The sequence below is a fragment of the Brassica napus genome, chromosome C4 (genome assembly GCF_020379485.1).
Source record: "Brassica napus cultivar Da-Ae chromosome C4, Da-Ae, whole genome shotgun sequence".
NCBI lineage: Eukaryota > Viridiplantae > Streptophyta > Magnoliopsida > Brassicales > Brassicaceae > Brassica > Brassica napus.
This window is the reverse complement of record NC_063447.1, coordinates 3,929,352-3,955,453: the sequence shown is the minus strand read 5'-3', so window position 1 is coordinate 3,955,453 and position 26,102 is coordinate 3,929,352. Positions and strand designations below refer to the sequence as shown.

At 35.1% G+C, this 26,102-nt stretch overlaps 4 protein-coding genes across 6 annotated transcripts; 2 read left to right on the top strand and 2 right to left on the bottom strand.

The window, feature by feature from the left end:
- The first annotated feature begins 760 nt into the window (after window positions 1-760).
- Window positions 761-2,397, top strand: LOC106396671 (60S ribosomal protein L7-3). Of its 3 annotated transcripts, none has more exons than XM_013837134.2 (6): window positions 761-864; window positions 1,194-1,372; window positions 1,455-1,552; window positions 1,641-1,698; window positions 1,781-1,860; window positions 1,939-2,397. In XM_013837134.2, exons 2-6 carry the CDS (start codon window positions 1,199-1,201, stop codon window positions 2,255-2,257), a joined length of 729 nt encoding a protein of 242 aa, XP_013692588.1. In that variant the 5' UTR covers window positions 761-864; window positions 1,194-1,198; the 3' UTR covers window positions 2,258-2,397. The 3 variants fall into 3 exon arrangements, with proteins under 3 accessions (XP_013692588.1, XP_013692589.1, XP_048609322.1); XM_013837135.3 differs by having other exon boundaries at window positions 859-947; XM_048753365.1 differs by lacking the exon at window positions 761-864 and adding an exon at window positions 867-886.
- A 733-nt stretch (window positions 2,398-3,130) lies between these two features.
- LOC106396325 (guanosine nucleotide diphosphate dissociation inhibitor 1-like) lies at window positions 3,131-5,845 on the bottom strand. Its single transcript, NM_001316077.1, has 13 exons — window positions 5,759-5,845; window positions 5,583-5,645; window positions 5,423-5,506; window positions 5,238-5,345; window positions 4,973-5,145; window positions 4,789-4,900; window positions 4,614-4,694; window positions 4,465-4,527; window positions 4,267-4,368; window positions 3,955-4,079; window positions 3,439-3,649; window positions 3,278-3,352; window positions 3,131-3,181 (listed from the first exon to the last, which is right to left on the bottom strand). Exons 1-13 carry the CDS (start codon window positions 5,843-5,845, stop codon window positions 3,131-3,133), a joined length of 1,335 nt encoding a protein of 444 aa, NP_001303006.1.
- Window positions 5,846-19,452: 13,607 nt separating this feature from the next.
- LOC106396154 (ankyrin repeat protein SKIP35) lies at window positions 19,453-22,398 on the top strand. Its single transcript, XM_013836475.3, has 5 exons — window positions 19,453-19,606; window positions 19,699-19,858; window positions 19,942-20,574; window positions 20,662-21,097; window positions 21,330-22,398. The coding sequence occupies exons 3-5, from the start codon at window positions 20,030-20,032 to the stop codon at window positions 22,146-22,148; spliced, it is 1,800 nt and encodes a 599-aa protein (XP_013691929.1). The 5' UTR covers window positions 19,453-19,606; window positions 19,699-19,858; window positions 19,942-20,029; the 3' UTR covers window positions 22,149-22,398.
- A 569-nt stretch (window positions 22,399-22,967) lies between these two features.
- On the bottom strand, window positions 22,968-23,432 carry LOC106392538 (ARGOS-like protein). Its single transcript, XM_013833343.1, has 2 exons — window positions 23,124-23,432; window positions 22,968-22,991 (listed from the first exon to the last, which is right to left on the bottom strand). Exons 1-2 carry the CDS (start codon window positions 23,430-23,432, stop codon window positions 22,968-22,970), a joined length of 333 nt encoding a protein of 110 aa, XP_013688797.1.
- Window positions 23,433-26,102: the final 2,670 nt, after the last annotated feature.

Below are 26,102 nucleotides of genomic sequence, written 5' to 3'. Positions count from 1 at the left end.
GATCTCTGGCAACTCAACGCTCATCAGAGCAATTAACAACGACACACAGGCCAAGGAGATCTACGGAATCGTCAAAAATATCCAACAAAACACCTCTGTTTTCGTCGATATCTCCTTCAATCATCTCCCCCGTGTTCACCTTGGGGAAGGCGATTTACTAGCAAAACAAACCCTACGGGACCTTTCTGTTTCCAACCCGTTGGTGGGCTTTTCTGTTTTTAACCCGTTGGTGGGTATGCGTAATTTCGACCCGTTGGTGGGTTTGACCTCTTCGGCCGAGGCTTTTTAGTTTTTATGAAGTATTTAGTTGACAAAAAAATTAAAAATTGGCAAATATCATAGCTAAATATTGTTTCACTATTGGAAAATATCAGAGTTTTTGCTTAATATTTTCCACAATTTCATAGTAACATTCCCCTTTCTTTCATTAATCTCCTCTTTATGCCATTAAAGACAACCCTGAGCCAAAACATTTACTATGTTACATCCACTATATTTACGATACACACATTACATAAAACTTTACACTAGCATGCCAAACACATAAAATACAACCATATTAAAAGCTCTATATCTATTGACAATGAAAATTATCCAACCAAAACATAAATTTTAAACCACCAGTTATATCATAAAAACATAGAATTCTCATAACTTGGACCACTCGTTTAAGGTATTTTACAATGGTCCGGTTAATTATGTAGGTGGATGCTGGGCCCAAATTAACCGAGGCCTAATGTTAGGCCCGTTTAAAGAAAATAGGGTTAACAATTAAAACCCTAAAACCCATTTTGATTCACTCGTCTTCTTCTTCTTCTTCTTCTTCTTCTCTGCGCCGCGCTCTCTATCTCACTTCCTCTCAAAGTAAGCTTCTTCGATCTTCCTCGTATACTTTCGTCTCGAAACATAAGTGTTCTCCTGTATCCAGTGATAAGCTCACTTCCTAGGTTTTGTATACATGTTTTAGATTGACAAGCCAATTTGTTCATTTTTCTACTGTAGAAATCTTACATAGCTATGGAATCGTGTAATGTCTTGTCTAGCTGATTGAAAAAAAAAACCTTACTTTAATTTATAGCTGTTTGGTTTCAGTCATTACATCAATGTTTCTGCTTATTGTTATGCTCAAAGGTTGTCTCTTTGGTTTACTGTTTTGGTTGGAAAGCTTATGTTTTTTTGCTTTGTTGTGTTAGGAGAAATGGCTGAATCCAAAGTGGTGGTTCCAGAGTCTGTCCTAAAGAAGATCAAGAGGGAAGAGGAATGGGCATTGGCTAAGAAACAGGAAGCTGCAGCTGCTAAGAAGAAGAGCGTTGAGAACAGGAAGCTTATCTTCAAGAGAGCTGAGCAATATGCTAAAGAATACGCAGAGAAGGTTAAATAATATGACTTTTCTCTGTTGATGGTTGGTTGTTCTGATGAATAGACTCTCTTTTTTTTTTACTCAATTGTTTTAGGATAATGAGTTGATCCGTTTGAAGCGTGAGGCTAAGTTGAAAGGAGGGTTCTACGTTGACCCTGAGGCTAAACTGCTCTTTATCATTCGTATCCGTGGGTATGTTGTTGATCTTCTCTTACAGAAGTATGTTCCAAGACAGTTTCTGTTCGTTTCCTTACATGAATGTTTTTGTGTGTGTTTGCAGAATCAACGCTATTGACCCAAAAACCAAGAAGATTCTGCAGCTCTTGCGTTTGAGACAAGTAAGTCTTAAAGTCTCCTAAGTTCATCTAGTCTCAGACATCATATGATATGTCTGTTAACTTGTGGTATACATGTGTGCAGATCTTCAATGGTGTGTTCCTTAAGGTGAACAAGGCAACCATCAACATGTTGCGCCGTGTTGAGCCTTACGTGACTTACGGGTATCTCATCTGATTCTTTCTTCTCCCTCTATCATAAACCACAAGAATGTACTAAGTGAGATGATATGTCTTGTGTAGATACCCAAACTTGAAGAGTGTGAAGGAGCTAATCTACAAGAGGGGTTTTGGAAAGCTGAACCACCAGAGGATAGCGCTCACCGACAACTCCATAGTGAACGAAGCTCTAGGAAAGCACAACATCATCTGCGTGGAGGATCTGATCCACGAGATCATGACCGTTGGACCTCACTTCAAAGAAGCCAACAACTTCCTTTGGCCATTCCAGTTGAAGGCGCCACTCGGTGGGCTCAAGAAGAAGAGGAACCACTACGTTGAAGGTGGTGATGCTGGAAACAGAGAGAATTTCATCAACGAGCTTGTCAGGAGGATGAACTGATGAAATAGCTTTCCTTCTATCATATTTCCCCCGTTTCATAGTTTTTTTTTTGTTTGGATTGGATATGAGTTGCTTTGTTTTGACCGTGTGATGATCTTAGTCGAATACAATCTTTGATTAATAAACTTTGTTTTTGAAAATCTTAGTTGGTCACTTATTTGAGCCGGTTTGGTTTTGTTAGTATTTTGGTTGAATCACTTAGCAAGCTGGGCCAAAGATTATGCAGCGACTGTAAAGGAACCTATTGAGACGAGGATTCTTATTTAAGACACTCCAAACATTTTGGCTTAATGAAAGAAACAGACATTGATATAAAGCCTTCTGGAAATTTCTGTTTACAAAGGTCAGTTCCAGCTTTCTGAGAACAAAGATCGGCAATGTCTCGCACTTTCTTCTTCTTCTCTCAAAATACTCTTTATTTTTTTGGGTTCTAGGTTTGACACAAAGCTACTGCTAGAGAAACTCAGGGAAAACTTATCTTCAATGGTGATTTAATACACCATAACAACTGCAATCCATGGTTGTATGGTCCAATCAACCATTCTCTTTGGCAAAAAGACCTGAGTTCTCACTCCCTGACGGTGATCAGTTTACAAACACTACCTCATTTGAGCCAGTTTAGTTTTCTCAGCACTAGGTTGATTTACATAGCAAGGAGCATTCTTTTATAATCCCCACTTCATATAAATCACGAAATCCAACATTTTGGTCTTAGGAATGAAACAGACAACATGAGGATATCAAACTGATTTTGTGTTTAAACAGACAACATGAAGGGAGGAAACAAGTGAGAGCGTTTGAGATGGGATAAAGACAACCAGTACATCAAGTTGTTTGACTAGAGAGGAAGAGAGCTTTTCATTTTTTTCTCCATCATTCCTCTGCAGCACTAGCTGCGTTAAGGTCCACACTTAAATCCAGTTCCTGCAACACAAAAAGAAAAGTGATCACTTCCAGCTCGCATAAGAGGTGGGGTTAATGAAAAAAAAAACAAATATTTGTAAGAATCTGGAGCATTACCTTGCCGGTGATAAGTTTATACATGTTCAGCACATCAACAACAGTAGTATCAAAGTGTGTTGTCGCATCGTAACTCTGTTTAAGACGGGAGTTAAAAAAGTTTTTATTAGAAACAATCTAACTTTAAGATGCTCACAGAAAAAGGCTTTAAGTGAACAAACCGTTGAAATGAAGCAGTTGTCCAAAGTGGGTTCGTTGACAGGCTCGTATCTATCATAGATGTCGAAGAACAGCTCATCAACTTGGCCAAGAAGGTCGATTCCAGGCTTCAGCTCGGTCTGTGGGTTGTCAGTCTCTGCGTCTGTCGACACAAATGCTATGAATTTTCCCTTGGGAGCAACGTTGTGGGAATACGAACAGCAGAAGACATACCTTATAATCAAAATGTTATCATGAGCCGGTGAAACAAACATATCAATCGACTCAATGTTTACACATGGCTAGGTTCTATAATGTCAGTGTATTTTAACAAAGAAAATAACATTGTTGAGAAGAGTGTCCTGCCAAACTTAAGTGTGAACCAAGTGATAAGGTAGCTCAGCAAGCTCAAGAGTCAAGAGTATAATCAGACATAACTTAGCTACCACAGGGAATAATATATACGGACCTAACGTTTCAATTCTTTTCAGTCATTAAGACTCATTTACTTATATTAGTGGACGATCAAGAGAACTAACATGTCTGATTTGCGGCCCAATTGCTTTTGAGGTAGGATGACTTGCACCGAGTGAGAATCATTGGTGTTTGGAATAGGGTGGCTCATAATGGCAATCGCCCTAGCAACCCTCCCAATCTTCCTCACCTGTTTAAATAAGAAGTTAAAACATATCAAACATACTCCTAACATAAATAACCAGAAGATTTAAAGAATGCATAACAGGATCAACAAACTAAATATGCATTGAAAAAATAAACAAAATGAAGTATAGCGTATTAACACGCTAAATGTCAGTGTAAACTTGAACATATATGTGATTATCAGTCATTACCTTGTTGGGCAGGTAAGAAGGATCGCAGACAACTTTCTTGCATTTGGCAGTCTCTCCCTCAGATGTAACACCCACAACCTTACCTTCCTCATCGAACTCCACCTGTTATAAAAGCAACAGTTAATGGCGTCACAAGTTTTCCTTCTGTAAGCAGCAGAATCAGCAAAACAAAGAGCTGAAGGAAGCCAAAGGATATACCTTGCACTCAGGTTTATTCAACATGTAAGTCCCACCATAGACAGCACTAAGTCGTGCAAACGCCTGAAACAAGTAGAATCCAGAAACTATAATCCAAAAACATCAAAAGAGTTGAACCAACCAAACGAAGCATGTATTAAGAGAATAACCTGAGGCAATTCTCCCAACCCATAGAGAGGATAGATATACGGTGAACCTCCTTGGAAACGAGCAAGGGACTCTGCGTAGAGCTGAAAAAAAAAAATTCAAGCAACACTGTCAAAACAAGACTTTTATAACAAGGGGATCAAAACTATTTAAAGTCCAATGAGAGCAGTTTACTACCTTCATTCTCATCACAGTATCATAAGCAGGTTGATGGAGATGGCTATCATTACTGTGAAGCGCCACCGCATGACCAATAAAGTCAATAGTGTTTTCATCCAGACCAAATTTCCTGTCAAAGTATTATCAAATATTAGCACCAGATTGCCTAAATCAGATACTGACAATAGAACATCAGCCTTACGCAATCAACTCCTTTGTTGTAACTCTCTTCAAATCAACTCCATCATGTGTTTTCGGATCCTTCTCATCGTATTCCTGAACGTAGCTGAAGAACTTTCCAGCACGACGTTTCTCAAAAATACCCATAAGAGAAGATTTGAGGGCCTCCACTGGAGTTGCTGGCACCTTCTGAACCTGTAAGGTATTATCAAAACAGTTAAAATGGCTTCAAAGTGCAAAAAACAAAAAAAAAAAAGCGTCAATCAGCTCTGTGAAAAGGCTTGTACCTTGCCTTTGACGAAGACGTAACTCCCATCCACAGCTTTAAAAGACAAGTACTTGGTCACATCTGTGTGGATAAGGACACGAACAAGCTTCCCATTCGCCATCATAAACTAGTCCAACACATAACACTTTTAGTAGTAGTAACTCGTATATTAGTACAAATGAAGCTAGACTTAATATCAAAAACCTTGGGCATCATGTCAACATTGTAGTCTCTGCTAGAACCTAGATGAGCAGGAGCTTTGTCTTCTCCCCTAAACTTCTTCCACAGCTGCAAAAACAAAAAGCAACATCATCAACAAAAAAAGAGAGAGTTTTTAACATAAACATGAGAGAGCGTATTGGACCTGATTGAGATTAAGTGAAGTTGACTCTCCACCGTAGTAGTCATTCCTGTCCATGTGAAGTACCTAATTTGAACAAAAGATCACATTTTTAGCTAAGTGAAAGACAAAGATCAAGCTAATCTATAGGCAGATCGGGAACTTGGAGCTGCTAATAGTCGTCTCTGAGATCGGATCACCTTGATGCCATCGACGGAGAGGAGGCCACTGAGGATGCACTCCTTGAGACCAGTACCGAGAACGATAACTTCGTACTCTTCATCCATGATTGGCTGATCGCTGAAGAAAGAGAGGGACTTTTTATTTTTTGGTAGGAGGAGGCGACCGTCTAGAGAGATCGGTGGGTGATGACGCCTATTAGAAATACAGATAGAGAGAGAGATGCTTTGCTTTTACTTTGTTCAATTACTTTCGAATAAATAAAATCTTCTTTTAGGTTTTTTTTTTTTTCATTTTTTCAAGTTTTTTTTTTGCTGGTAATTAAGAGCACATTTATCAAGGTAACTAGATGGTTTCTTATCGTGTGGATCCCGCGTAAGACACAGTTTTTTTTAAGAAACCGGTTACCAAAACTACCAAATAGTAGTCGGTCCTTAAGGGTTTTTTACACTGTTCGCGGATTCCACTGATACGTGGCGGCCCGCGATTGATTCATTTTTAATTTTTTTTTTTTAATTCGAAAAAGTAAAAAAAAAAAAAAAAAAATTAAGATGCTCTAACTAAATCATTTTAGTTTCTTTTCTATTATTTTTGTTATCATTTTTCCTTTTTTTTATAACATCAATTTATTGATTTTAACTTGAATGTAAGGGCACCATTAACCCTTAAAATCCCATTTGGGTTCTTATTATTATTATTTTTTTTTTTAAATTAAAAAAAAACCAATCGCGGGCTGTCACGTGTCAGTGGGGCCCGTGAACAGTACAAAAACCTAAGGGTGGGCATATCGGTTTAGTTCGGGTTCGGTTTGGGTTCGGTTTGGTTTGGTTAATTTGGGTTTTATAAAACTCAACCCAATTAAAACCAAAGTAGCTTTGGTTTGGGTTCGGTTTGAGTTTAGTTTGGTTTTCTTTAAAAATCTATGAAACAAAAAACAATTTAAAGCTCGATGACAAAACTCTTAACCACGTCAAAGGAAGAAATACATAATAAGCAAAGAGCAGACTATTTGTAATCTAATTAGAGTAACAAAGACTTGTAAGCATTCCAAAACCTATTAACTAAAAGACTATTTGCATCTACCTTTTTATTTTTATTGATCCTATAATAACTTTGTTACATAATTTAGAGAATGAAAATTGGAGAAGATGAACGAAACGACATGGCTACGATTTAGATGCTTATAGTTTTTAGGTTTTGTTTTCTGTACAATCTTTAGGTATTAGGATTATTTGAATCATATTTGGATTTTTTTAAAAATATATGGAAGTTAAGAAAAAATGGAAAACAAAACTTTAACTAAAATTTACAATATGTTAACATATATATATATATATATACTAGGATCGGTCCGCCCTACGGGCGGAAAGTTATTATAAAAATTATTTTACATGAATTTATATTAACTTATGAAACATTTAAAATTATTATGCATTGAAAATAATATTATAAACAAAAAATAATGGAAATAATTCTGAGATCATATTGTTATTGTTAATAAATATTTTTAATTTGAATTAAAATGACAACAACTTTCATTATTCTCTATCGTTAAATAATACAATATTAACAAAATTAATTAAGAAAATGTAATAACAGAAATATTCTTATTATTTCTATTTCAATTTGACATAGTAAAAATATAATGTTTATACAAATAATACTATATTTATTTTAAGAAGCTTCAAATTTTTAAAAACATTAACATAATTTTTTTTCTAAAGAACTTATAGTCCAGTAAGTAAAGAGCCTTTGTATTGTTGTCAATTTATCACCATATAAATCCTGCTAATCTGTAATAAAACACACAAATCATCATACAGAAAAGATAATGAAAATCAAATTCACGCTCCCTAGAAGCCATATCTGCGAGAATGTGAATTCGCACTGCTGCTGTATCTTTGGCTCCCACACATTTATAGTTACTTTAGTTCCATAGTATTTATTTTTCTCCTTCCACATAAGATATAGCATTCTACAGTTCCAAAAACCAAAACAAATAACACATCTCAGATTAAGAAACCAGAAAAAAACTTTTAACTCTTCTGATGACCACTTTGGTTCATGAGGACATGTTCCTCAGATTTAGGAAACGGGAAACTTTTATACTTTTTCATGCCATATTTTTTGTTTGAACTTTCTCTCAAGACAACATCTTCCTCTGTCATGGTTCCTTCAGCACATTTACCATATTGATGACATAACTGAGGGATATGTATGTCATTCTATTTTTGACTTCGTAAAGACACTTTGTTGTTATCAAAGAGTCCTTCATTAGGATACAATTTTTCATTTTTTTTTTGAGATTATACAACCTTCTTCGTAAAGACAAATTATTTCAATACTAAGATATGTTTTAAAAACAAAATATCTTAGAATCAATAAGAAGCATGTCAATTTCCCAGAAACGGAGCAACCCCACCTCTAAGGTGGAAGAACAACCATAATTCAGATCAGCAAGTCGAACAGAGGAGTTAACTATTATAATGAGAAAATACCGAATGCTATTGGATTTGTGAGGATGATTTCAAGAAATGAAGCTTTACCTTTTTATAGGTGGAGATTCATTGTTAGGAAAAATGGTTAAAGCGAGATACAATGAATGAGAAATCATGGAAGCATTTATGAAGGTTGTTACGTAACGCTTCGGAAGATTACAACAGAAGACGAAAAGGCGCAATTAAAGCTTGGCACAGAAGTTTTTCACGTTGATTCACTCAATTCATCATATCTCCTCCATAGCTGGTGTAGATCGAAGAGGAAAATGAGCCTTAATTTTTGGTCACGCCATCGGGGAACACAACCTCTCTCCGTTGGGCCAATTAAATGTTTAGAAGCCCATTAACATGTGAACAAACGAAGCATAACTCGATTAAATGAAACGCAGAGTTTTACTTATCTGAACACGTGTCAGCTCCAGAACGCATGACTTTCTGACGTGGCATCCTAGGTGGCAGCATAGGAGAGAAGCAAACATATTTATATATATATACTAGAGTCGTCCCGGCGGGATATGATTTATTTGTGATCTGGATTATTGTTTTCTTATATAATTTTGTGGTTGGTATTTTAGGTTCATATTTGCAAGAGATGTGAATGAAAGACACAAAAAAAAGAAGAAAAAACTCAAGAAAATGGTTCATGTATCTTTTGTTTGTAAGTAATTTTTGTTTTGATTTTTTGCGACGACAATATTGTTATGTCATTGTTGAATAATTTGTATCTAACAACTAATGTATACGATTTTTTTTGAGATTCTCGCCAGTTGTAAGGCCTTTGAATAATTTTCCAAAAAGAGAATCTCACCTTTGGCAACGACTTCTCCAATTGACGGTTCTCCCTCCGGTCGGCCTAGGAAGATGCCCTCTAGCCCCCTGGATCATCTTGTCTATTTGGTCTGCTAGAAATCAAAAAATATTTCAACAAAGATCTTTCACTGCTCAAGATACTATTTTAAAGGCTATGGTAGATGCTAAGGAATGGCAAGATGCCCAATCTTTTGAGGTACCTTCAATTCTTAGGAAACCTCATCCCCAAGACACGCTAGATGTGGAAATTACTTGTCGATCGGACGCAGCTTGGAAGAAGGAAACTCACACGGCTGGAATGGCGTGGAGTTTCTCCCGGAATCAAAGTGAGAGAATCAGTTCTCACAGTCAATCATCAGCATTTGTGATCTCGTCCATCATGGCAGAAGGACTAGCAATGCTTGCAGCGGTGGAACACGCCATCGAACTTCAGATGAGAAGTGTGGCTTTTGAATAGGATTCCTTGCAATTGGTGGCGAAAAAAGCCCTTTCAGACTTTGTACCAAGCCTGGGACCTGTACCGGCTCCGGTTTGATGGTTTTAATGAATTTCGGTTATGCACAAAAAAAAAAAAAAAAAAAAGGCCCAACAAAGAAAATTATCAAAGATAAACCTATATATATATATGTACATAAACAAAAACATCTACAGTTCCATCGATCCAGAATTTGACGAAAGCATAATGGCTGACTTTTGGGGTCGAATTCAAGGAGGAGGAGTATTTCCGTGCTTTGGATGAGTACTGGCATCGTGTTAATGAATCCCAGGTATTTAGTATCTAACCTAATCTCTTTGATTCGTTAGGTTTATATCTTAGCGTTGATTGTGATTTGTCAATGATTACATTGTTTTTGATTGTTTCTTATCAGTGATTAGTATCTAACCTCCTTTCATGTATTTTTGAATCCTATTGTTCTTAGGGTTTTGATATTGAAGGTATCCTAGGACCAAAGGGCATGGTTGCGTCTGGGCAGTTGGTCTCCTATAAGTGCGAAGTTCCTTATCCCTTTAGGCAGAAGGTTAAATGTTACGGGAAACTTGGTCTTCATCGTTACAATTTGATTCAGGTAGTATAAACTAGTTTACTAGTTGGATCGATTTCTCTAGATAAGTGCTAACATTCAGTTTTTTTTTTCTTTCTCTCAGGGTACAAACTTCGAACTACAAGATTTGATCAAATTCAACATGCGGTACTGTGGTGCTTCTTCTTTCTACATCACTTTGGAGGCTCGTGATACAGTTACCCGCGGTCCGTTACAAACCTTTGTGCTGATGAAAGGGATTTTGGCTATCTGAATGTGGTTTGTTCTGTTGCCCGTATTAAAGGTAACTTACTCTTCTGAATTTTTCTTTTATTGTTGTTATATACAACTTCAGTTTGCCTATAAAATTTAAAATTATTTTTCATAGGTGGTGATACAACTGGTGGTGCTAGTGAGACAACTGGTGTGTTCGCATTGCCTAATTGGCCTTCAGATGCTGAGATCCAACGACTTTACACGGTAATAGTGTATAGTTTTGCATAAGTTTTTGTTTTGCTCGTGATTATTTTTAAAACAAGTGTGAGATATGTGTTTCTAGGTAGATAGATCAGAGTTGCTGAGCACCCACTGGATTCTTTTGTACCTCGAGCTTGTTCTTTGCATTGAATATGGCTATGGCAACTTTTCAGAGGTAAGTCTTATTTTCTTTTCTTTTTTCTTTTTTTTTGTTTTGCACTATAATGATGTGTCATAAGTATCCCCCTTTCCTTTCTTGCAGGACAAAGTCTCCAGTCTGGAGCTTGTGAAGGTGGCTATAGACACTGACGATGAGACTCCGCTCCAGGCCAAAAGTTCAGTCCTCTATATAGCTTTTAGAGGACTCGCTATTGATGGTACTGATGAGTCAGTTGAACGGAAAGCTGTGATCAAAAGCCTCTTCAACGAGCTTACAGGATCTTTGGCTCTCCAGGGTATCTTATGCAACGGAGAAACTCCTATGGGTGCGGAAGAGTACTTCAAGTTTGTTTACATATAGGCAGGCGTCTCTTATTCCAGCCAGTATCTGTTGTTTTTTTTTCTTTTGTTGTGAACATAGAAATATATATATATATGTATCCATTTTCTATTACGGTAATTATATATATATATATATATATATATATATATATCACTTCAATATCTTATTATTGATGGCTTTACAAGTGATAGATCGACCCTTTATACAGGGGAAAGAGTCAGGTTGTATCTGACCGACTTGAGAGAAAAGACAAATTATATGTACAAATTGTCAAAGACCGCAGCCCGCGCGGACCTGACCCGTCGTGATCCGCTTGAAGATGAGCCCGCTGCAGTACGGGACGGGACGGATCAACATGTTTGACATTCTTACTTATATATTAAAACAGAAGTCATGATTTTGTTCATATGTGATTTTTTTATTTGGACTATCCTCTAGCAAATTTATCAAATTTTACATAACTTAATCATCATATATTTTAATAACTTTATCATTTATTAAAATACAAAAATCCCTTTTTTATTAAAATAGGAGCATTTCTAGAAAGTAACCTTATACTCATGTGTTATTAACGAGTATGTCATTTCCTACGTGTCATCATAATAGCTCTTCTCACACCTTTTAATTAAATACCCTCTTCTTATTGGAATTATTACATTATTTGTCATTGTTATAAACCAACCTTTGTTGCATCATGTTTCTGTTCGTATATTAAACTTAAGCCACGCGGAATGTTCATATATTAGTCAATGTTTTTATTTTTATATGGTATTATTGTCTACACAAAAAACTAAAATGTTTATGGTCCTACTGTCTTCATAAAAAAAGGTTATACAAATAATTTTATGTTTAAGTCAGAACATATGGTCGGGTTATAAGTCAGAACATATAGTTGTTCAAAAAAATATATATACAAATATATACAAATAATATACAAAATACAAATAATTTTTTTGTGACATATAAATAAATAAAATATTAAATAAATAAAAAGAGTAAATATTTGATGGTATTATACCCTAAAATACAAATAATTTAATGGTCCTATGTTGGTTTTCTTTGCGACATATATAAATAAATAAAATATTAAATGTAGTTGTTCAAAAAAAAATACAAATAATATACAAATACAAAAGTGTTTCAAAAAAATATACAAATACAAATAATTTTATGGTCCTACGTTATTTTTCTTTGCGACATATAATTAAATAAATTTTAAATAAATAAAAAGATAAATATTTGATGAGATTATACTCTAAAATATAAATAATTTTATGGTCTTACGTTGGTTTTCTTTGCAACATATATAAATAAATAAAATCTTAAACAAATAAAATATGTTAATATTTTATGCAATTAAATGTATTCATTTTAAATGAGTTTTGGACAATTCAAATTTGACAATACATTAATTGATATCGGTTTTCTTTGAAACATTGATATCAGTATTCTTTGCAACATTTAAATAAATAAAATCTGAAAAGATTTGATGAGATTATAATTTTTTTTCTTTGCAGAATATAGAAAGTCGTTGATAACTTGATGCAATTAAGTATATGACGTTTTAAATGAGATTTGGATGATTCAAATTTGACAGATACATTAACTATTTTTTTCTTTCTATTGCTGAATTGGCGCGACCATGCGCTATAGCTAAGGTAGGTTTCAGGGAAAAAAACTTTTTACTTACAGCTAATTGCATGATAAAAGTTGATCAAAGTGGTATATATTGTGTTAAGGAAATTTAGGCAACAATTTTGGAGCACAAGTTTTGGTTAATTAATTCGTCAATATTTGTTATTATGAATCATATATGATTTCATCTTTTAAAATCTAATCTCTTCTCAGCTTGTATATAAATAGGTCGCATTGCTATCATTTACTCATCACAGTCTTATTCCCAAAACTTCATTACAAATTTCATTTCTCAAGCAAAACACTTATGGTGGGATTCAACTCAGTTGCAGATTTGAACCATTTAAGACAATGTAGAGAGTTAGGGTGAATATCATCCGATTGTGGAAGCTATATTCATGTGCTGGTGGCCTAACCATTTCAATTGAAATGGTTCTCATTGATTCAAGCGTAAGTCTTCTCTTTTTAAGTTGTTTACGTTTGGGAACTCAAAGCCACTAACCGTGTCTTGAAGAATAAAAACTTATACGATATTGTTTTGTTTTGTACAGGGAGATAAAATTCATGCAAGTGTGAAGAAAGATTTGGTAAATCTATTCGATCATTTCCTTGCAGAAGGGAAAACATTAACTTTTACCAACTTTTTCAAAATTGTGTTTGAGCCCAATGATGTTTCAGAAATCGATGCTTTAAGAATGAAGTAATACAGTTCGTTTAATGCTTTTGTTTAAATAAAAGTGTTTAGTTTCGTAAGCTAATATATTTTCTTATTGATCTTAATAGGATTACAAACGAAAAGGTTCTGAAGACACTTTTTACAACATTCGTGATTTTTTAATTTTTAGTTTTTTATTTATTTGTTTATTTATAATTTGTTCCTTTCATATTTTATTATTCTATATCTATGTTTCCTTTTATCTTATATTTATAATTTTAATTATGAAAGCAATTTATTTTGCCTATTTTACGTTTTATAGATATACACATTTTCGTTCAATCGTTCATTATATAATATGTAATATTTGTGCCTTTGAATTTTACATTCTAATGTTTATAGATTAAAAGTTAAAATATGTTTCAGCCCATTCACTCCGCGCAGAACGCGGATGATCACCTAGTAAATATTATTTAAGAAAATTCTAAGAAAATCTTTTGTCATGATAACAAAAGAATAAATCGGTCAAGTCCGAAGACGATGCGTCTGTCAGTTAAGAATTATGTCATTGTCCAAAAATATGATTTTAATAACAACTAATATATTTTTGGAAATCTGTTTTTTTAGAGCAAAAAAATGGTAACTATGTCCCTTTAGACTAATTTACACTACTTTATATCCTATTAGACTAATTTTTTCCAAAATGGCAGTAATGCCCTTAAAATTGTAATTTTTTTAAAAAGATATATATTGAGTTCGACAAGGGGGATCGATCGATCCCACTTTACAAGTTATAGTGGATCGATCGATCCCGATCATTATTCAGAACAAAAAAAACGCGAAATATATACTGATCGACCTGGTCCATTTCACTCGATCGGCGAAGGTCGATTTACACAGATCGACCGATCTGTAAGAATAGATCGATCGATCCCGTGCCGAGGAAAGAATCCCAAATCGATTTTTTTGGTTTTGTATTATTATATCCGGATTGATTCCCACTTGATTTGAACCGACCAAACATGATTTCAACTCTTTAAACTCGATTTCTCTGGGATGAAACCCATAATTTCCCATTCACGAATAAAGGGAGACAAAATCAAATTCTCACCCAAGTTCATTAACCCTAACTCACTCAATTTCACTCTGATTTGGACGATTATTTCCCCCAAAGCAAGTAACCTTCCTCCTTTCTTTTTATCAACATTAAAACTCCAACTTGAAGATACAACCAATTCCCAAACACCGCATGAAGCATAGACATGAATCATGGTAGAAATAATGTGAAAATTTTGTGAAAATTTTGTGAACAATCAATGGAATATAGAAGACGGCGAAGAAGGTTGCCAAGGTTTTTTTTGTCGCTTTTTTTTGTTCCTTTTTCGTTTTTTTTTTTAAATCGATTTTTTTTTAAAATATAAAAGTGAATATTCTCAAATATTTTGTTTCCATATTTTTAGGAACTGGTTTCTTATCCGTAGAATACAACTAATATGTAGAAATCAGTTTCTACAGTTTTTTAGAATTATAGTAATGTTTAGAATTTGATTTCTACATGTTTTAGATTTATAGTAAATCTATAGAAGTCGGTTTCTACATGTTTTAAAATTAGATTAATGTGTAGATTTTGATTTCTAAGAATTTTAGAATAGTAGGTTAAGCGCGGAATGTGTATTCTACATATTTGTAGAATATTCCTATTTACGTAGATCACGTATTCTAAACATTGTAGATTCAATGAAAAAAAGTAGATTTCGTTTTCTACTTCGTAAAATGTCATTTCTACTTTTTTTAGAACATAATCTGAAATTTATAATTTTAACTTTTTTATAACTGGAAAATATACCATTAAGTTCATATAGGTATTTTAACAAATGTTACTATTTTTCCAAATTTTTTTTGTTTGTAAAACTATTTATTAAAATTATTTTCATAAATATTAAAGGGTATTATAGGAAAATATGACACAAAATATAGATTAGTCTCCCTGTTCTTGAACGCGCTAGGCGCTAGTCGGGCGGTCGGGCTGGGCCTAGCGCCTAAAGAGAAAATCGGGGATTAATCGGAAATTATGCGGGGCAGAATTTTTAGATGGTTTACTGTGTTATAAAACATGTTAATCTTTAATTGTGTGTAACATTAATACATTTTCATGTTTAAGATTGTATAAAACACACAAATAGAATATATAAACTTAATATAGTGTATTTTTCATCAAAATTATGAATATAAATGATATTTATAAAATTTTAGATCAAATAAAAAATAAAAATATTATTAAAAAAAAAAATAGATTAGGCGGCCGCCTAGGCGGCTAGGCGGTCATTTAGGCGGCTAGGCGGTCATTTAGGCGGTCTAGGCGGAAAAAAATCGGATATCCGATTTTTTTCACCGATTTGGCATAAATCGGGGCGGAATAGTGACGCGTAGCGCCTAGGCGGCCGCCTAGGCGGCTAGGCGGCCGATTTTTAGAACAGGGATTAGTCTAAATGGACATGGTTACTATTTTTTTGCTCTAAAAAAACAGTTTTCCCTATATTTTTTTGTAACGCCCAACTACTAATAATTCAATTAGCATTTTTTTCTAACCCAATTGATTAATCAAAAAAAGACAAGTTTGCTTCGGAGGAAGCAACCATAAAAATGAAAAATAAACAAAACGTCATCTATTTATACTAATTTGGAGGAACATGTACGTCATGATGCGGTTAAAATAATTCATCAACAAGGAATGAAAGATGTTTTCATTAGCATGTCCGATGATGAACGTTATGGTTGGATACGAAGATACAACTTGTATATAATGATGTAAACACTGATATAAAAACTTGTAGGCACTATATGGGGTAATAATATTAACACGTTATCATTATGGTATCTCTCTACTTAACTATGACTTATTATTGGGTTCACTCCTAAGGTGAACCTATCAACTAATCGGATTGTGTTATTTCATATTTGATATCTTTTAAAAAGGGAAACAAAATATTGTCAAATTATATTATCGTTTTAAAACTAATAGGTAAAAATAAATAAATAAAAAATAGTAGTAATTACAAAAAAAAAAATTTAACATCGTCAGCAAAACATTAAACCATAAATCCTAAACCCTAAATCCTTGGGTAAACCCTAAACTTTAGGGTAAATCTTAAACTCTAAATCAAAATCACTAAACACTAAAACACTCAAGGGTTTAGGGTTTATAGTTTTAGGGTTTAGTATTTTTATTTAGAGTACGATTTATCCAAGGGTTTAGGGTGTTTATCCAAGGGTTTAGGGTTTACCCAAGGGTTTAGGGTTTAGGTTTAAGATTTAGGGTTTAGAGATTAGGATTTAGGGTTTAGTGTTTTGCTGACAACGTTAAAAATATTTTTTTTTAATTCTTTTTTCTGTAACTAGTTTTTTTTTTTACTTTTTAAAAAAAAAATATAATATAACTTGACAATATTTTGTTTCCTTTTTTAAAAGATATCGAATTTAAAATAATGAAATCCTATTGGTCGGTGAACCTAGAGGTTCACCCTAGGGGTGAACCCAAGAATAACTCCTTAACTATTTGGCTGATTTATGATAATCCAATTATTTTGATTTTGAAATCTATATCATTGATTCTCAAATCTACTTATTTGACTTTAAAATCTATGTATTTATCAAAAATTTCTAAATCCAAGAAAGAATCTTAAATTCATTAAAATACTATAACGGTATAACCAATAACCTCCACTTATTTTGCGTCATACAAAAAAAGTTGAGAAGAGTTCTCACTTCTCATGAAACGAAAGTAACTGCACAAAATCAATTCACTGCACGCGCACAAATTTACTTCTCAATATTAACTTTTATAGGGTGATAGTAAATGATATTATGAAGATGATGCACTCCTTGAGACCAGAGAACGATAACTTCGTACTCTTCATCCATGATTGGCCGATCGCTAGAGAAAGAGAGGGACTTTTTATTTTTGGTTGGAGCAGTCGACCGTCTACAGAGATCTGTGGTTGACGTCTATTAAAAATACAGAGAGAGAGAGAGATGCTTTGCTTTGTTCGAATAATTAAATCTTCTTTTAGGTTTTTTATTTTAGTTGATTTTTCGCGGGTAAATAATTTTTTTTTATTACTTATCATTTTTCCTATTTAATTACGTTTAAAGACTGATAAACCAAAATGTAAACAGAAAAAAAAACAGATAACTTATAAATCAATTCTCACCGAGTATACCGGATGATATAATGCAGCGAATGTCCTCGCGTTTTGGATTATCTAGATCACAGTTACCCGTCCGTTATCTGAGTGTTCCTTTGTGCTCTAAAAAGCTATCTTTTGGTGATTGTGATCCATTAGTGCTGCAAATTAAAAAGAAGATGAATGCTTGGACTACTAGGACTCTTTCCTTGGCAGGTCGGCTCACTATGCTTACCTCAGTCATCTCGGGTATCATTCATAAATGGACAAGTGCCTTTCTCTTGCCAAAGAAGGTCATCAAAGCGATAACCTCTCTCTGTAGCTCTTTCCTCTGGCATGGGAAAATAGGAGTTCCTACGGGTGTGAAGGTGGCGTGGTATGATGTCTCTGTCCCAAAATCTGAAGGAGGCCTGGGAATTAGAAATTTGGAAGTGTGGAGTGATGCTTGTGCTTTAAAACTTATATGGATGCTCTTCTTCAGGGCTGGATCGATATGGGTTGCGTGGATGAGATCAAAATATTTGTCTCATGCACCATTCTGGTCATTGAATGAAAAGAACTACGGTTATTCTTGGATGTTCCGTAGGCTACTGAAACTAAGGAGTAAAGCACTTCACTTTCTGAAAATTCATGTGGGGAATGGCGACTCAACATTCTTCTGGTGGGATCCTTGGACGTCTTTTGGTATGCTTTATACCTTCTTCGGCCATGATGCATGGACCTTCACATCTTGGCGTTCCCTTGTTCGCTACTGTGGCAGATGTTCGTAACGGTGCTGGCAGGTCTCTTACATCAGCAAGATCTAATAAACAGCTACAGCTTCTAGCCTTTGTATCTACTTTGGCGCTAACTGATGCTTCTGACGTACCTCATTGGTATGTCAATGGAATTAGAATCGTAACCCGGATAACCTCACTACTTGTCTCATCTGTGGGTCGGGATTAGAATCGCGGGATCATCTGTTTTTTTGACTGTGCCTACTCAGCTGAAGTTTGGCTCCTAATCACCCGTAGACTCAAATCTCCATACCGCTCCTAACAGCTGGAATGCCACCTTGACATGGCTGCCCACTGCTCATAGTGACAGATATGTGCGCTTCGCTTTGCTACAAGGCTGGCAATCAGCCATTTATGGTATTTGGTTTGAAAGAAATACTCGCTTCCACTCTGGTCTTACTCATTCTCTTGATGTTGTGACCAGGAATTCCCTAAGAATTGTCATTGATAAGTGCTATGCCATGTGCTCTCTTGGATCTGCCTTAGGCTCTCTCTTGTTACAGATTTGGCATCCTCCCTGAAAGTCCATTTTCCCAACTCTGTTTCTTCTCTTTTCTGTAATAGATGATGTTGATTCCATGTAACCCCTTATTTAAATTAATGAAAATCTTTTATCTCACCGAGTAAAATTTAATCAGAAATAATCTTTGAAATTCCCCCAAAATTATATTGTAGTGGCTTTTTTTTTTGTGATTTTTGAGATATTTTTTAAAAAAATTGAGCAGTAATATATGCAAGTGATATTGTTTTGTTTATTTTATATGCTATTGAACTGTGTTATGTTTTCAACTAAAATTTAGTTGTATTTTTCTTCTTCTTTTATAATCTTTTAATTAATGATTTACTACTAAAATGTTGAACTCTAGTTTGTTAATACTGTGTTTGGTTAAATGTAACGTGGATTGAACTTTTGTAATTGTCAATGTCGGATAAAAATTATGTCATTGTCCAAAAATGCGATTTTAATAACTACTAATGTTTGTTTTTGTAACACCCAACTACTAATAATTCAATTAGCATTTTTTCTAACCCAATTGATTAATCAAAAAAAGACAAGTTTGCTTAAGGGAGGCAACCATAAAAAATGAAAAATAAACAAAACGTCATCTATTTATAAAGAAAATAATTTCCCCAAAATATCCAAACATTTGTTACTGCAGATCCGAGGGTGGCAAAAACAAAAAAAAATTTAAGGTCACAATAAATAAATAAATTCTCATATATAATTAAAAAAAAAGAAAGAGGAAGTCAGAACTCGAGGGCAGGGCACAAGGATTCATCTCGACCTCTCAATGAAAATCTCCTCCAGGTTCCTTCATCTCCTCCTCATCAATTCACGAGATTCGATGTTTTGTAAAGTTTGTTCCTTTTTAAAAATATTCTTCTTCGTTTCCGTCTTAGGGTTTGTTCTTGATTCTCCGATGCAATTCTCCGGGTCGAAGATTTTAACCGTGATGGCAGTTTCCGGGTCAAGTTTTTAGCTTTTCGATGCTTCTAATGACGGAACCTTTCTCGCTCTCGTGAGCGTTTTTGTCCCTGAGATTCATTTGGGTTTGTTCTCGTAAGTTCGTTGGATCAATCTAGAGTTGGCAGATTGTGCAATTGGATTCAAAGTTTGAAGCTTTTTTTTTTTTTGTTTTGTAGAGGTTTGGTTAAAGAAGGAATCGAGAAAGGGATATGGTATAGAGTATTGTTATTTGGGGAAAAAAAGAAGTTTTTTTTAATTTTGAAGATGGAGAAGGAGAGCGTGAGTGATGATGATGGATTGTACCCTGATGAGCCTTTTGGTTCCGAGTTTGAGATCACTGCTCACTCTTCAAAGGAAGAGAAAGGTGAAGGGAGTGGTGTGGTTTTCGCCAGAGAGGCACCTCTTATAGTAGGTAATCGCCAAGCTAAATGCAGTGGTGATGTTGATGTTCTTGAGAAGGGAAGTCTAAGGAAAGAGAAGAAGCTTAGTAGACAGGACAGGATCGAACTGGGACGGCTCTTCCAAAACGCTACTAGCTCGCAGGACTGGGAACTTTCCGAGAGGATGATTGATCTGGCTGATCTGCAAACTTTGAATGATCTGCTGTGTATTAGTCTAGATTCCATTTGGTTCTTGAGCACAGAGGGGGAGTTAAGAGGTATCACCGGATTGATTGCAAAGATCATATGCCATGGTGCTCATGACTACACTAGAGCTACACTCAGAACTTCGTTTCTTGCTTCTTGCGTCTCCTCTTGCCGTAACCGGACTGTTAGTCTTTCTGATAGTGTAACTGTAATGGCTCAAAGGTACACATTTGATTTATCTTTCTCGTTATTATAACGGCTTAGAGTTGCTTCTTTTGTTAGATCTTATACATATCTCGGCTTATACAGGTTACATGAGCGTCTTCAAGAGTGTAACGGTGATGAGGTTCTCAAAGCAGAAGCGAGTACCAAAGTTCAGAAGTTCACTGAATGGGCCCTCAAGTGCATAGGCTTCCACTCTCGTTGCCAGGGCGGCGCTAGAGATAAAGCTAACCAAGACTCTGCTGCTGAGATCCAACTCCAGCTCTCTGCTTTCAAGACGTTCTTGGATCTTGCGGGAAACCATTTGACAGGAAAGGATTTCACAGAAGCCTTTGATGCAGCTTGCTTCCCTCTTACGCTCTTCTCCACCTCTTTTAACCCTGGCTGGGCTTCTGGAATCTCAGCTACTGTCATACATGGATTGCTCGGGATGCTGGTGGAAGGAGGAGCTGATAATGTGAACCAGTGCTTTCTTGAAGCTTCTCGGTTTGGTAGCACAGAGCTTGTGCGCATCTTGTTGCAGGTAACACTCTTTTGCAGTTTTGTATTTGGTATTTATTTATATTTTAATTATGTATAATATTTAATATTAATTTTGAACTTATATATTAAAAATATATAGAACTAGGTTATTGAACCAGGTTTGATCTAGTCCAACTATATTAAACCGTGACTCAAATAATTATCCGGTTCAGCTTCTAGTCCGGTTTAAACTTGTCTTTTGCTAATGATTACTTTGAAGTTTCTTTGTGTAGATTGCTCAAAGGAATAGCTTAGACGTGGACGTTGACTTAGCCTTGGGTTTTGCTTCCCACTATAGTAAGATTGAAACGATGGACTGCCTTGTGGAAGAAGGTCACGCCATGGCTTTCTTGGGTCCTTTGATGAGAGCAGCAGAGAGAGGCTGTATGCAAGTTGTGGAATGGTTTGTGAAAAGAGGCTGCCGCGAAATGGAGCTGTGCTTGGCTCTCACAGCCGCCACTTCGAGTAGCCAGGTCGAGATCGCAGCTTATCTTCTCCCTCATGTGCCGAGACCCGTCCTCACAGCTCTCAGCATCGAGATCCTCAAAGCAGCTGGAGAAAGAAGCGATGGTTCTCTCTACGGAGTAGAGTTTCTTCTCAAGTCAGACTTCCTCGGTGATCCGGTAGCTACTTACTCAGTTGCAGACACCATTGCGAACTCAGAAGACGAGTCTGTTCCTTCAGAGCTGAAAACGTTTCTCCAAGAGCATTGGTCAGAGGCTGCGTTAAGCCAAGGGGTGAGGGAAAGCAGAGATGACTTCATGAACTTCATGAGGGTTTTGAAGAATGGAGAGTCTGCTATACGTTTGAAGGATCTCCCAGGTCCGTTGAGAGTTGCGGTCGCTTACATGCCGTTGTACAGAGAGTGTGTGAAAGCGGGAGGGAGGTTGCTCTCGCAGAGATTAAGAGGACAGCTCATGGAAGCAGTGAAGCAGCTTCAGGGAATTGGTGTGGACACAGAGGAAGTATGGAAAGGTGGTCATCATCATCAGCTCATGGCGGTATTGGAGCATCACCTTCCTCTTTTTTTGGTCAAAGCTTATTCACACTGAGCAACAGTTGGATCCAGCACCCACCCGAGTTATCCGGGTTTAACCTTGCCCATTTCTTTTAAAATAAGAACTGAATAAAATAATCATATTTGGGGATCCAGGGTTTGGATTATTATGAAAGGAGCTTTGTATAAACTAACTTCCTATGAGAATGTCTTTGTCAAGTCTTCCTAAACCATGGGAGAAGATGCTATCCAAAACGTTTTATAATATTATTTCAACTAAAAAGAAATAAAGATAGTCTTGCTTACGTCTCCGACTGAGTGTCCAAATGGTAACATGTACCTCGGTTCTAATTGTATAAAAACTTGTATACATAGAAATTTTAATTTTTATTATAATTAACTGTGGTGTTGTTTTAATGGTTCGATTACCATTTGAAACATGAGTCTCATATGAATGATGATCAATTAGGCTTTGTGGGTTTGAGTAGTTAGGGTAGTTTGGATGGTAAGACCGGAATCTAGTCAAATTAAACCAAAATATTTTGGTTAATCTCGGTTCAGGAGTAGTTTGGTTTTCAATTTTTTTTTAATTAATCGCAGTTTTTAGTTTCAGTTATATTTAGGTTAAATTTTTTTGCTAATTCGAGTAGTTCAGGTCAAAATTTTGTTGACCAAAAAAAAGTTTAAAAAAAAATGAACTAACCGAAAACTGAATTTTTTTTTATAAACCTGCCAAATTAAACCAAACTGATTATCGAACTAATTAACAGAAATTTAGGTTCCGTTCGTTTTTTAACCGCTGGCCTATCATATCAATAAATGTAAAATATTCCATTTTTTCTCTAATCCCATTTACATACCATTATTGACCAAGTCATGCAACTGTATAGTAATAATACTGCAACAGATAACAAGTTTTACAAATGAAATAGTTAATATAAAATCTCTTCCTCTGAAACCTTATGTAATGACAAATAAAAAAGAATAAACAAAAACAGAAAACGTTATGTTACATATAAGTGTTTGTTACATGGTTGGCATTAGAAGAAGAAGGCATAAAAGCAAGAACCATAAGCAGAAACATAATCCCAATAGGAATGAGAAGTAGCATAAAGGGAGGAGGAGGCAATGGTGGAAGAATCAAGGGAAGGATCAAGAGAGATGCTGTGAGACCAACAAGGACAACCACTGACTCTAAACTGAAGTAACTCGCCGTTACTAGCTTCCTCGGTTTGCTGCTCTGAGAAGAAGTCCGGATATATTCTTGCTTACTCATCATAGGAGCTTGAGCTGATCCACGAAAACTCATGTCTTTTCGGTTATCTCTTGTCGTATCCATGATTTTCTTGTTGGTCCAAGAATGGTGTTGAGATCATTCAAAAGAAACGGTTCACTTTGTCTTGATCTGTATCTTGAGTTCTTTCAGCTAAACTCCTTCGGCGAGAAGAAAAAGAAGATTTAACCTTCGAAAGACTTTGAAACCTTTCTTTGTAGAGAAAATACAGAAGAAGTAACAAAGTTGGTGATATAGAGTTTGGTATATAAAAGCTGGTAAGAAGATATAAAAGTGAAGAAGAAGACAAGTAGCTATACAAAGAAAGGAAAAAAAATAAATAATCTCTTTTGGGGTTAGACTCTTGTGGAATTAGAGAAGAAACAAGAAAGAGAGCAAGGTTCAGTGAATTTCCAGATTTTTTTAGGCTATGATAATGTTTATATAGGACTAATATTTTTTTTAATTTTCTCTTTGGGGGGTGACAAGTGTGACAAGCAAGTTGTTTGCTGATTCTGGAAGGTAGGCATGCAAAACTAGAATACTTGGCTTCTCTCTCTATCAAAAGGTTGGTTCTTCTCCCCTAGACACTTTATCTCTCTTGACGTAGGCTGGAATTTATTTGAGGTAAGCCCCTGTTTGAAGTGGAGGTTTGTGTTTTTCTTTTTAGATTTGTTTTGAGGAATATTCTATGGTGGTTTTATTAAAACGAATGTATAATTCGTCTATTGTAGACTTGTAGTTATGTTTCTTTTTTTACTTATTAATCTCGTATTATTTATGAAATTTATAGTAAATAAAACATTAACCACTTGATGTTTTAAAACAAACAAAAAAAATCTAAATCTTTTCTTTGTTACAGAAGACTTTGAAATGTGATGGCGTTATTTATGGCTTGGTTGACATTGGACATGATCCTGATAACACACATTATATCAACACACAGCAATTAGCCACTAAAATGCTTGAAACATATAATTAGAGATTGTTAGCTATTAAACGTTTGAAAGTAATCACTTAATCTGTGTACTATATGCATTGTTTATTACAGTAGTATTATTATCATTCAGGGTTGTAATCTATTGAAACTATGGACGGAAAAATAAAACGTACAAAGTAAAGATTCGAATTCATCTAATCATCTGCACTAGAGGTGGATTCAAGTGATAACAATGATTAAATATAGTGAATTTACCCGTTTAAATTTGACAAATATATACACGAATAGTAGTTTGTATATATAAACTGTACAGTTATATTTTCTATCTAATAACAATGTTGTTTATATGTTTATCGACCAATTAGAACCCATAATGTTACTCTTCTATTCAGTATTTCGTGTGGTGTTTTACAAAAAAAAAGTATTTCGTGTGGTGGATATATCATATAATAGTGTGTTCCTAGTGGGACAGTTGGTCCAATATTTATTTTTCTTTGGTTTTAGTGTTTTCTAAATTCTAATCGCTGTTGTCATAAAAAAAAAATCTAATCGTTACGATAGTATCTTCTTTCTATGCCCATATATTTTTGCAAAATATTAGTAATAGTTAAAAGCAATGCTAATTTCTGCGTTTTACATGATACATTTTGTTGCGTGATTATTGAGGGACATGATGTTTCCGTATGATGTTTCCGTAAGCAGCTCGTGTTTGGCATTTCGGGTATTAACCAATTGACAGGTTACCAACACATTGCTTATTTACCTAACTAAATTCAATGAATCACATATAGTATATGACAACAAGACCTAACTTAATTACATCATTAAGAACTTACATCCCCTTCATAAATAAAAGCAGAACGTTACAACGAGACACCGATAAAGAGATGATGCATGCATACTTGAAATCTTACGATAAAATAGATATTACGAGTTGCAAAATATAATAGTGGATATCTTTCCGACACTAAAGGATATTCAACTTATCTTGCGGCTATGTACTTATCGATGCTACACATTTGAGTAGTTGACTAGTTGTGTAAAGAGATCGACCTCAATCTCTTTTTTTTTTGGCAGCCGAGCTCAATCTCTTAATTATCCTGATCAAAAAAAAGATTTTATTCGTAGGCAAAACCAAGAAAGATATATCTATATATATACATATCTCTTTTTTTTTTTTTTTTAACTTCAATTTATATTAATGAATCGAGTTTACAAAGTCTTTATGTAAAGCAGTTGTTATAAAATGAGGAATGTAAAAATAGTAAGTATACGTTGCATCGTTGGGTATATTAGCTTTTGCCAATTTATCAGCCACTTCATTTCCGGTACGCTTGGTCCATCTAAATGTGATTTCCTCAAACTTTGTGCTCCACCATCGTACTTCTCGAGTCCAGTTATACACTCCAAAATGTAAAGCATTGCCATTAAGAATATCGAACATTTTCTTGTTGTCTCCTTCAAATATAACTTTTGTGAAGCCCCGACACCAACATTGCTGCATTGCCATGATGAGAGCTTGGAATTCTGCTTCTAACGGTGTTGTAGTAAATCCTCTTCCCTGTCCAGCCCCTTGATAAGTGCTTCGCTCATTTCTTATTACCCATCCTGCCTTTGACGGAACTAATTGTGAAACAAAGGAACCATCAAAGTTACATTTTACCCAACCTTGTGCAGGTCTTTTCCATATATTCTCCATTGTGCCATTGACCTCACTGGTATTTGAATTTCGTGATAGTTGTATAGCCGTCCTGTTTATAGACCATTCTTTTGCATCTCTTTTTGCTTGTTCAAGT

What these genes read in the sequence shown, in the direction of transcription:
- LOC106396671 (XM_013837134.2), top strand. Translation starts at nt 1,199, where the DNA reads ATGGCTGAATCCAAAGTGGTGGTTCCAGAGTCTGTCCTAAAGAAGATC. An exon ending in CTAAAGAATACGCAGAGAAG is followed by an intron (nt 1,373 to 1,454) that starts GTTAAATAATAT and finishes CAATTGTTTTAG; the next exon opens with GATAATGAGTTGATCCGTTT. An exon ending in GAGCCTTACGTGACTTACGG is followed by an intron (nt 1,861 to 1,938) that starts GTATCTCATCTG and finishes TGTCTTGTGTAG; the next exon opens with ATACCCAAACTTGAAGAGTG.
- LOC106396325 (NM_001316077.1), bottom strand. Translation starts at nt 5,845, where the DNA reads ATGGATGAAGAGTACGAAGTTATCGTTCTCGGTACTGGTCTCAAGGAG. An exon ending in TGAATAAACCTGAGTGCAAG is followed by an intron (nt 4,369 to 4,464) that starts GTATATCCTTTG and finishes CTTTTATAACAG; the next exon opens with GTGGAGTTCGATGAGGAAGG. An exon ending in CTTCTTACCTGCCCAACAAG is followed by an intron (nt 4,080 to 4,266) that starts GTAATGACTGAT and finishes TTATTTAAACAG; the next exon opens with GTGAGGAAGATTGGGAGGGT.
- LOC106396154 (XM_013836475.3), top strand. Translation starts at nt 20,030, where the DNA reads ATGGAGAAGGAGAGCGTGAGTGATGATGATGGATTGTACCCTGATGAG. An exon ending in GTAACTGTAATGGCTCAAAG is followed by an intron (nt 20,575 to 20,661) that starts GTACACATTTGA and finishes CGGCTTATACAG; the next exon opens with GTTACATGAGCGTCTTCAAG. An exon ending in TTGTGCGCATCTTGTTGCAG is followed by an intron (nt 21,098 to 21,329) that starts GTAACACTCTTT and finishes TTCTTTGTGTAG; the next exon opens with ATTGCTCAAAGGAATAGCTT.
- LOC106392538 (XM_013833343.1), bottom strand. Translation starts at nt 23,432, where the DNA reads ATGGATACGACAAGAGATAACCGAAAAGACATGAGTTTTCGTGGATCA. An exon ending in CTTCTTCTAATGCCAACCAT is followed by an intron (nt 22,992 to 23,123) that starts GTAACAAACACT and finishes TATCTGTTGCAG; the next exon opens with TATTATTACTATACAGTTGC.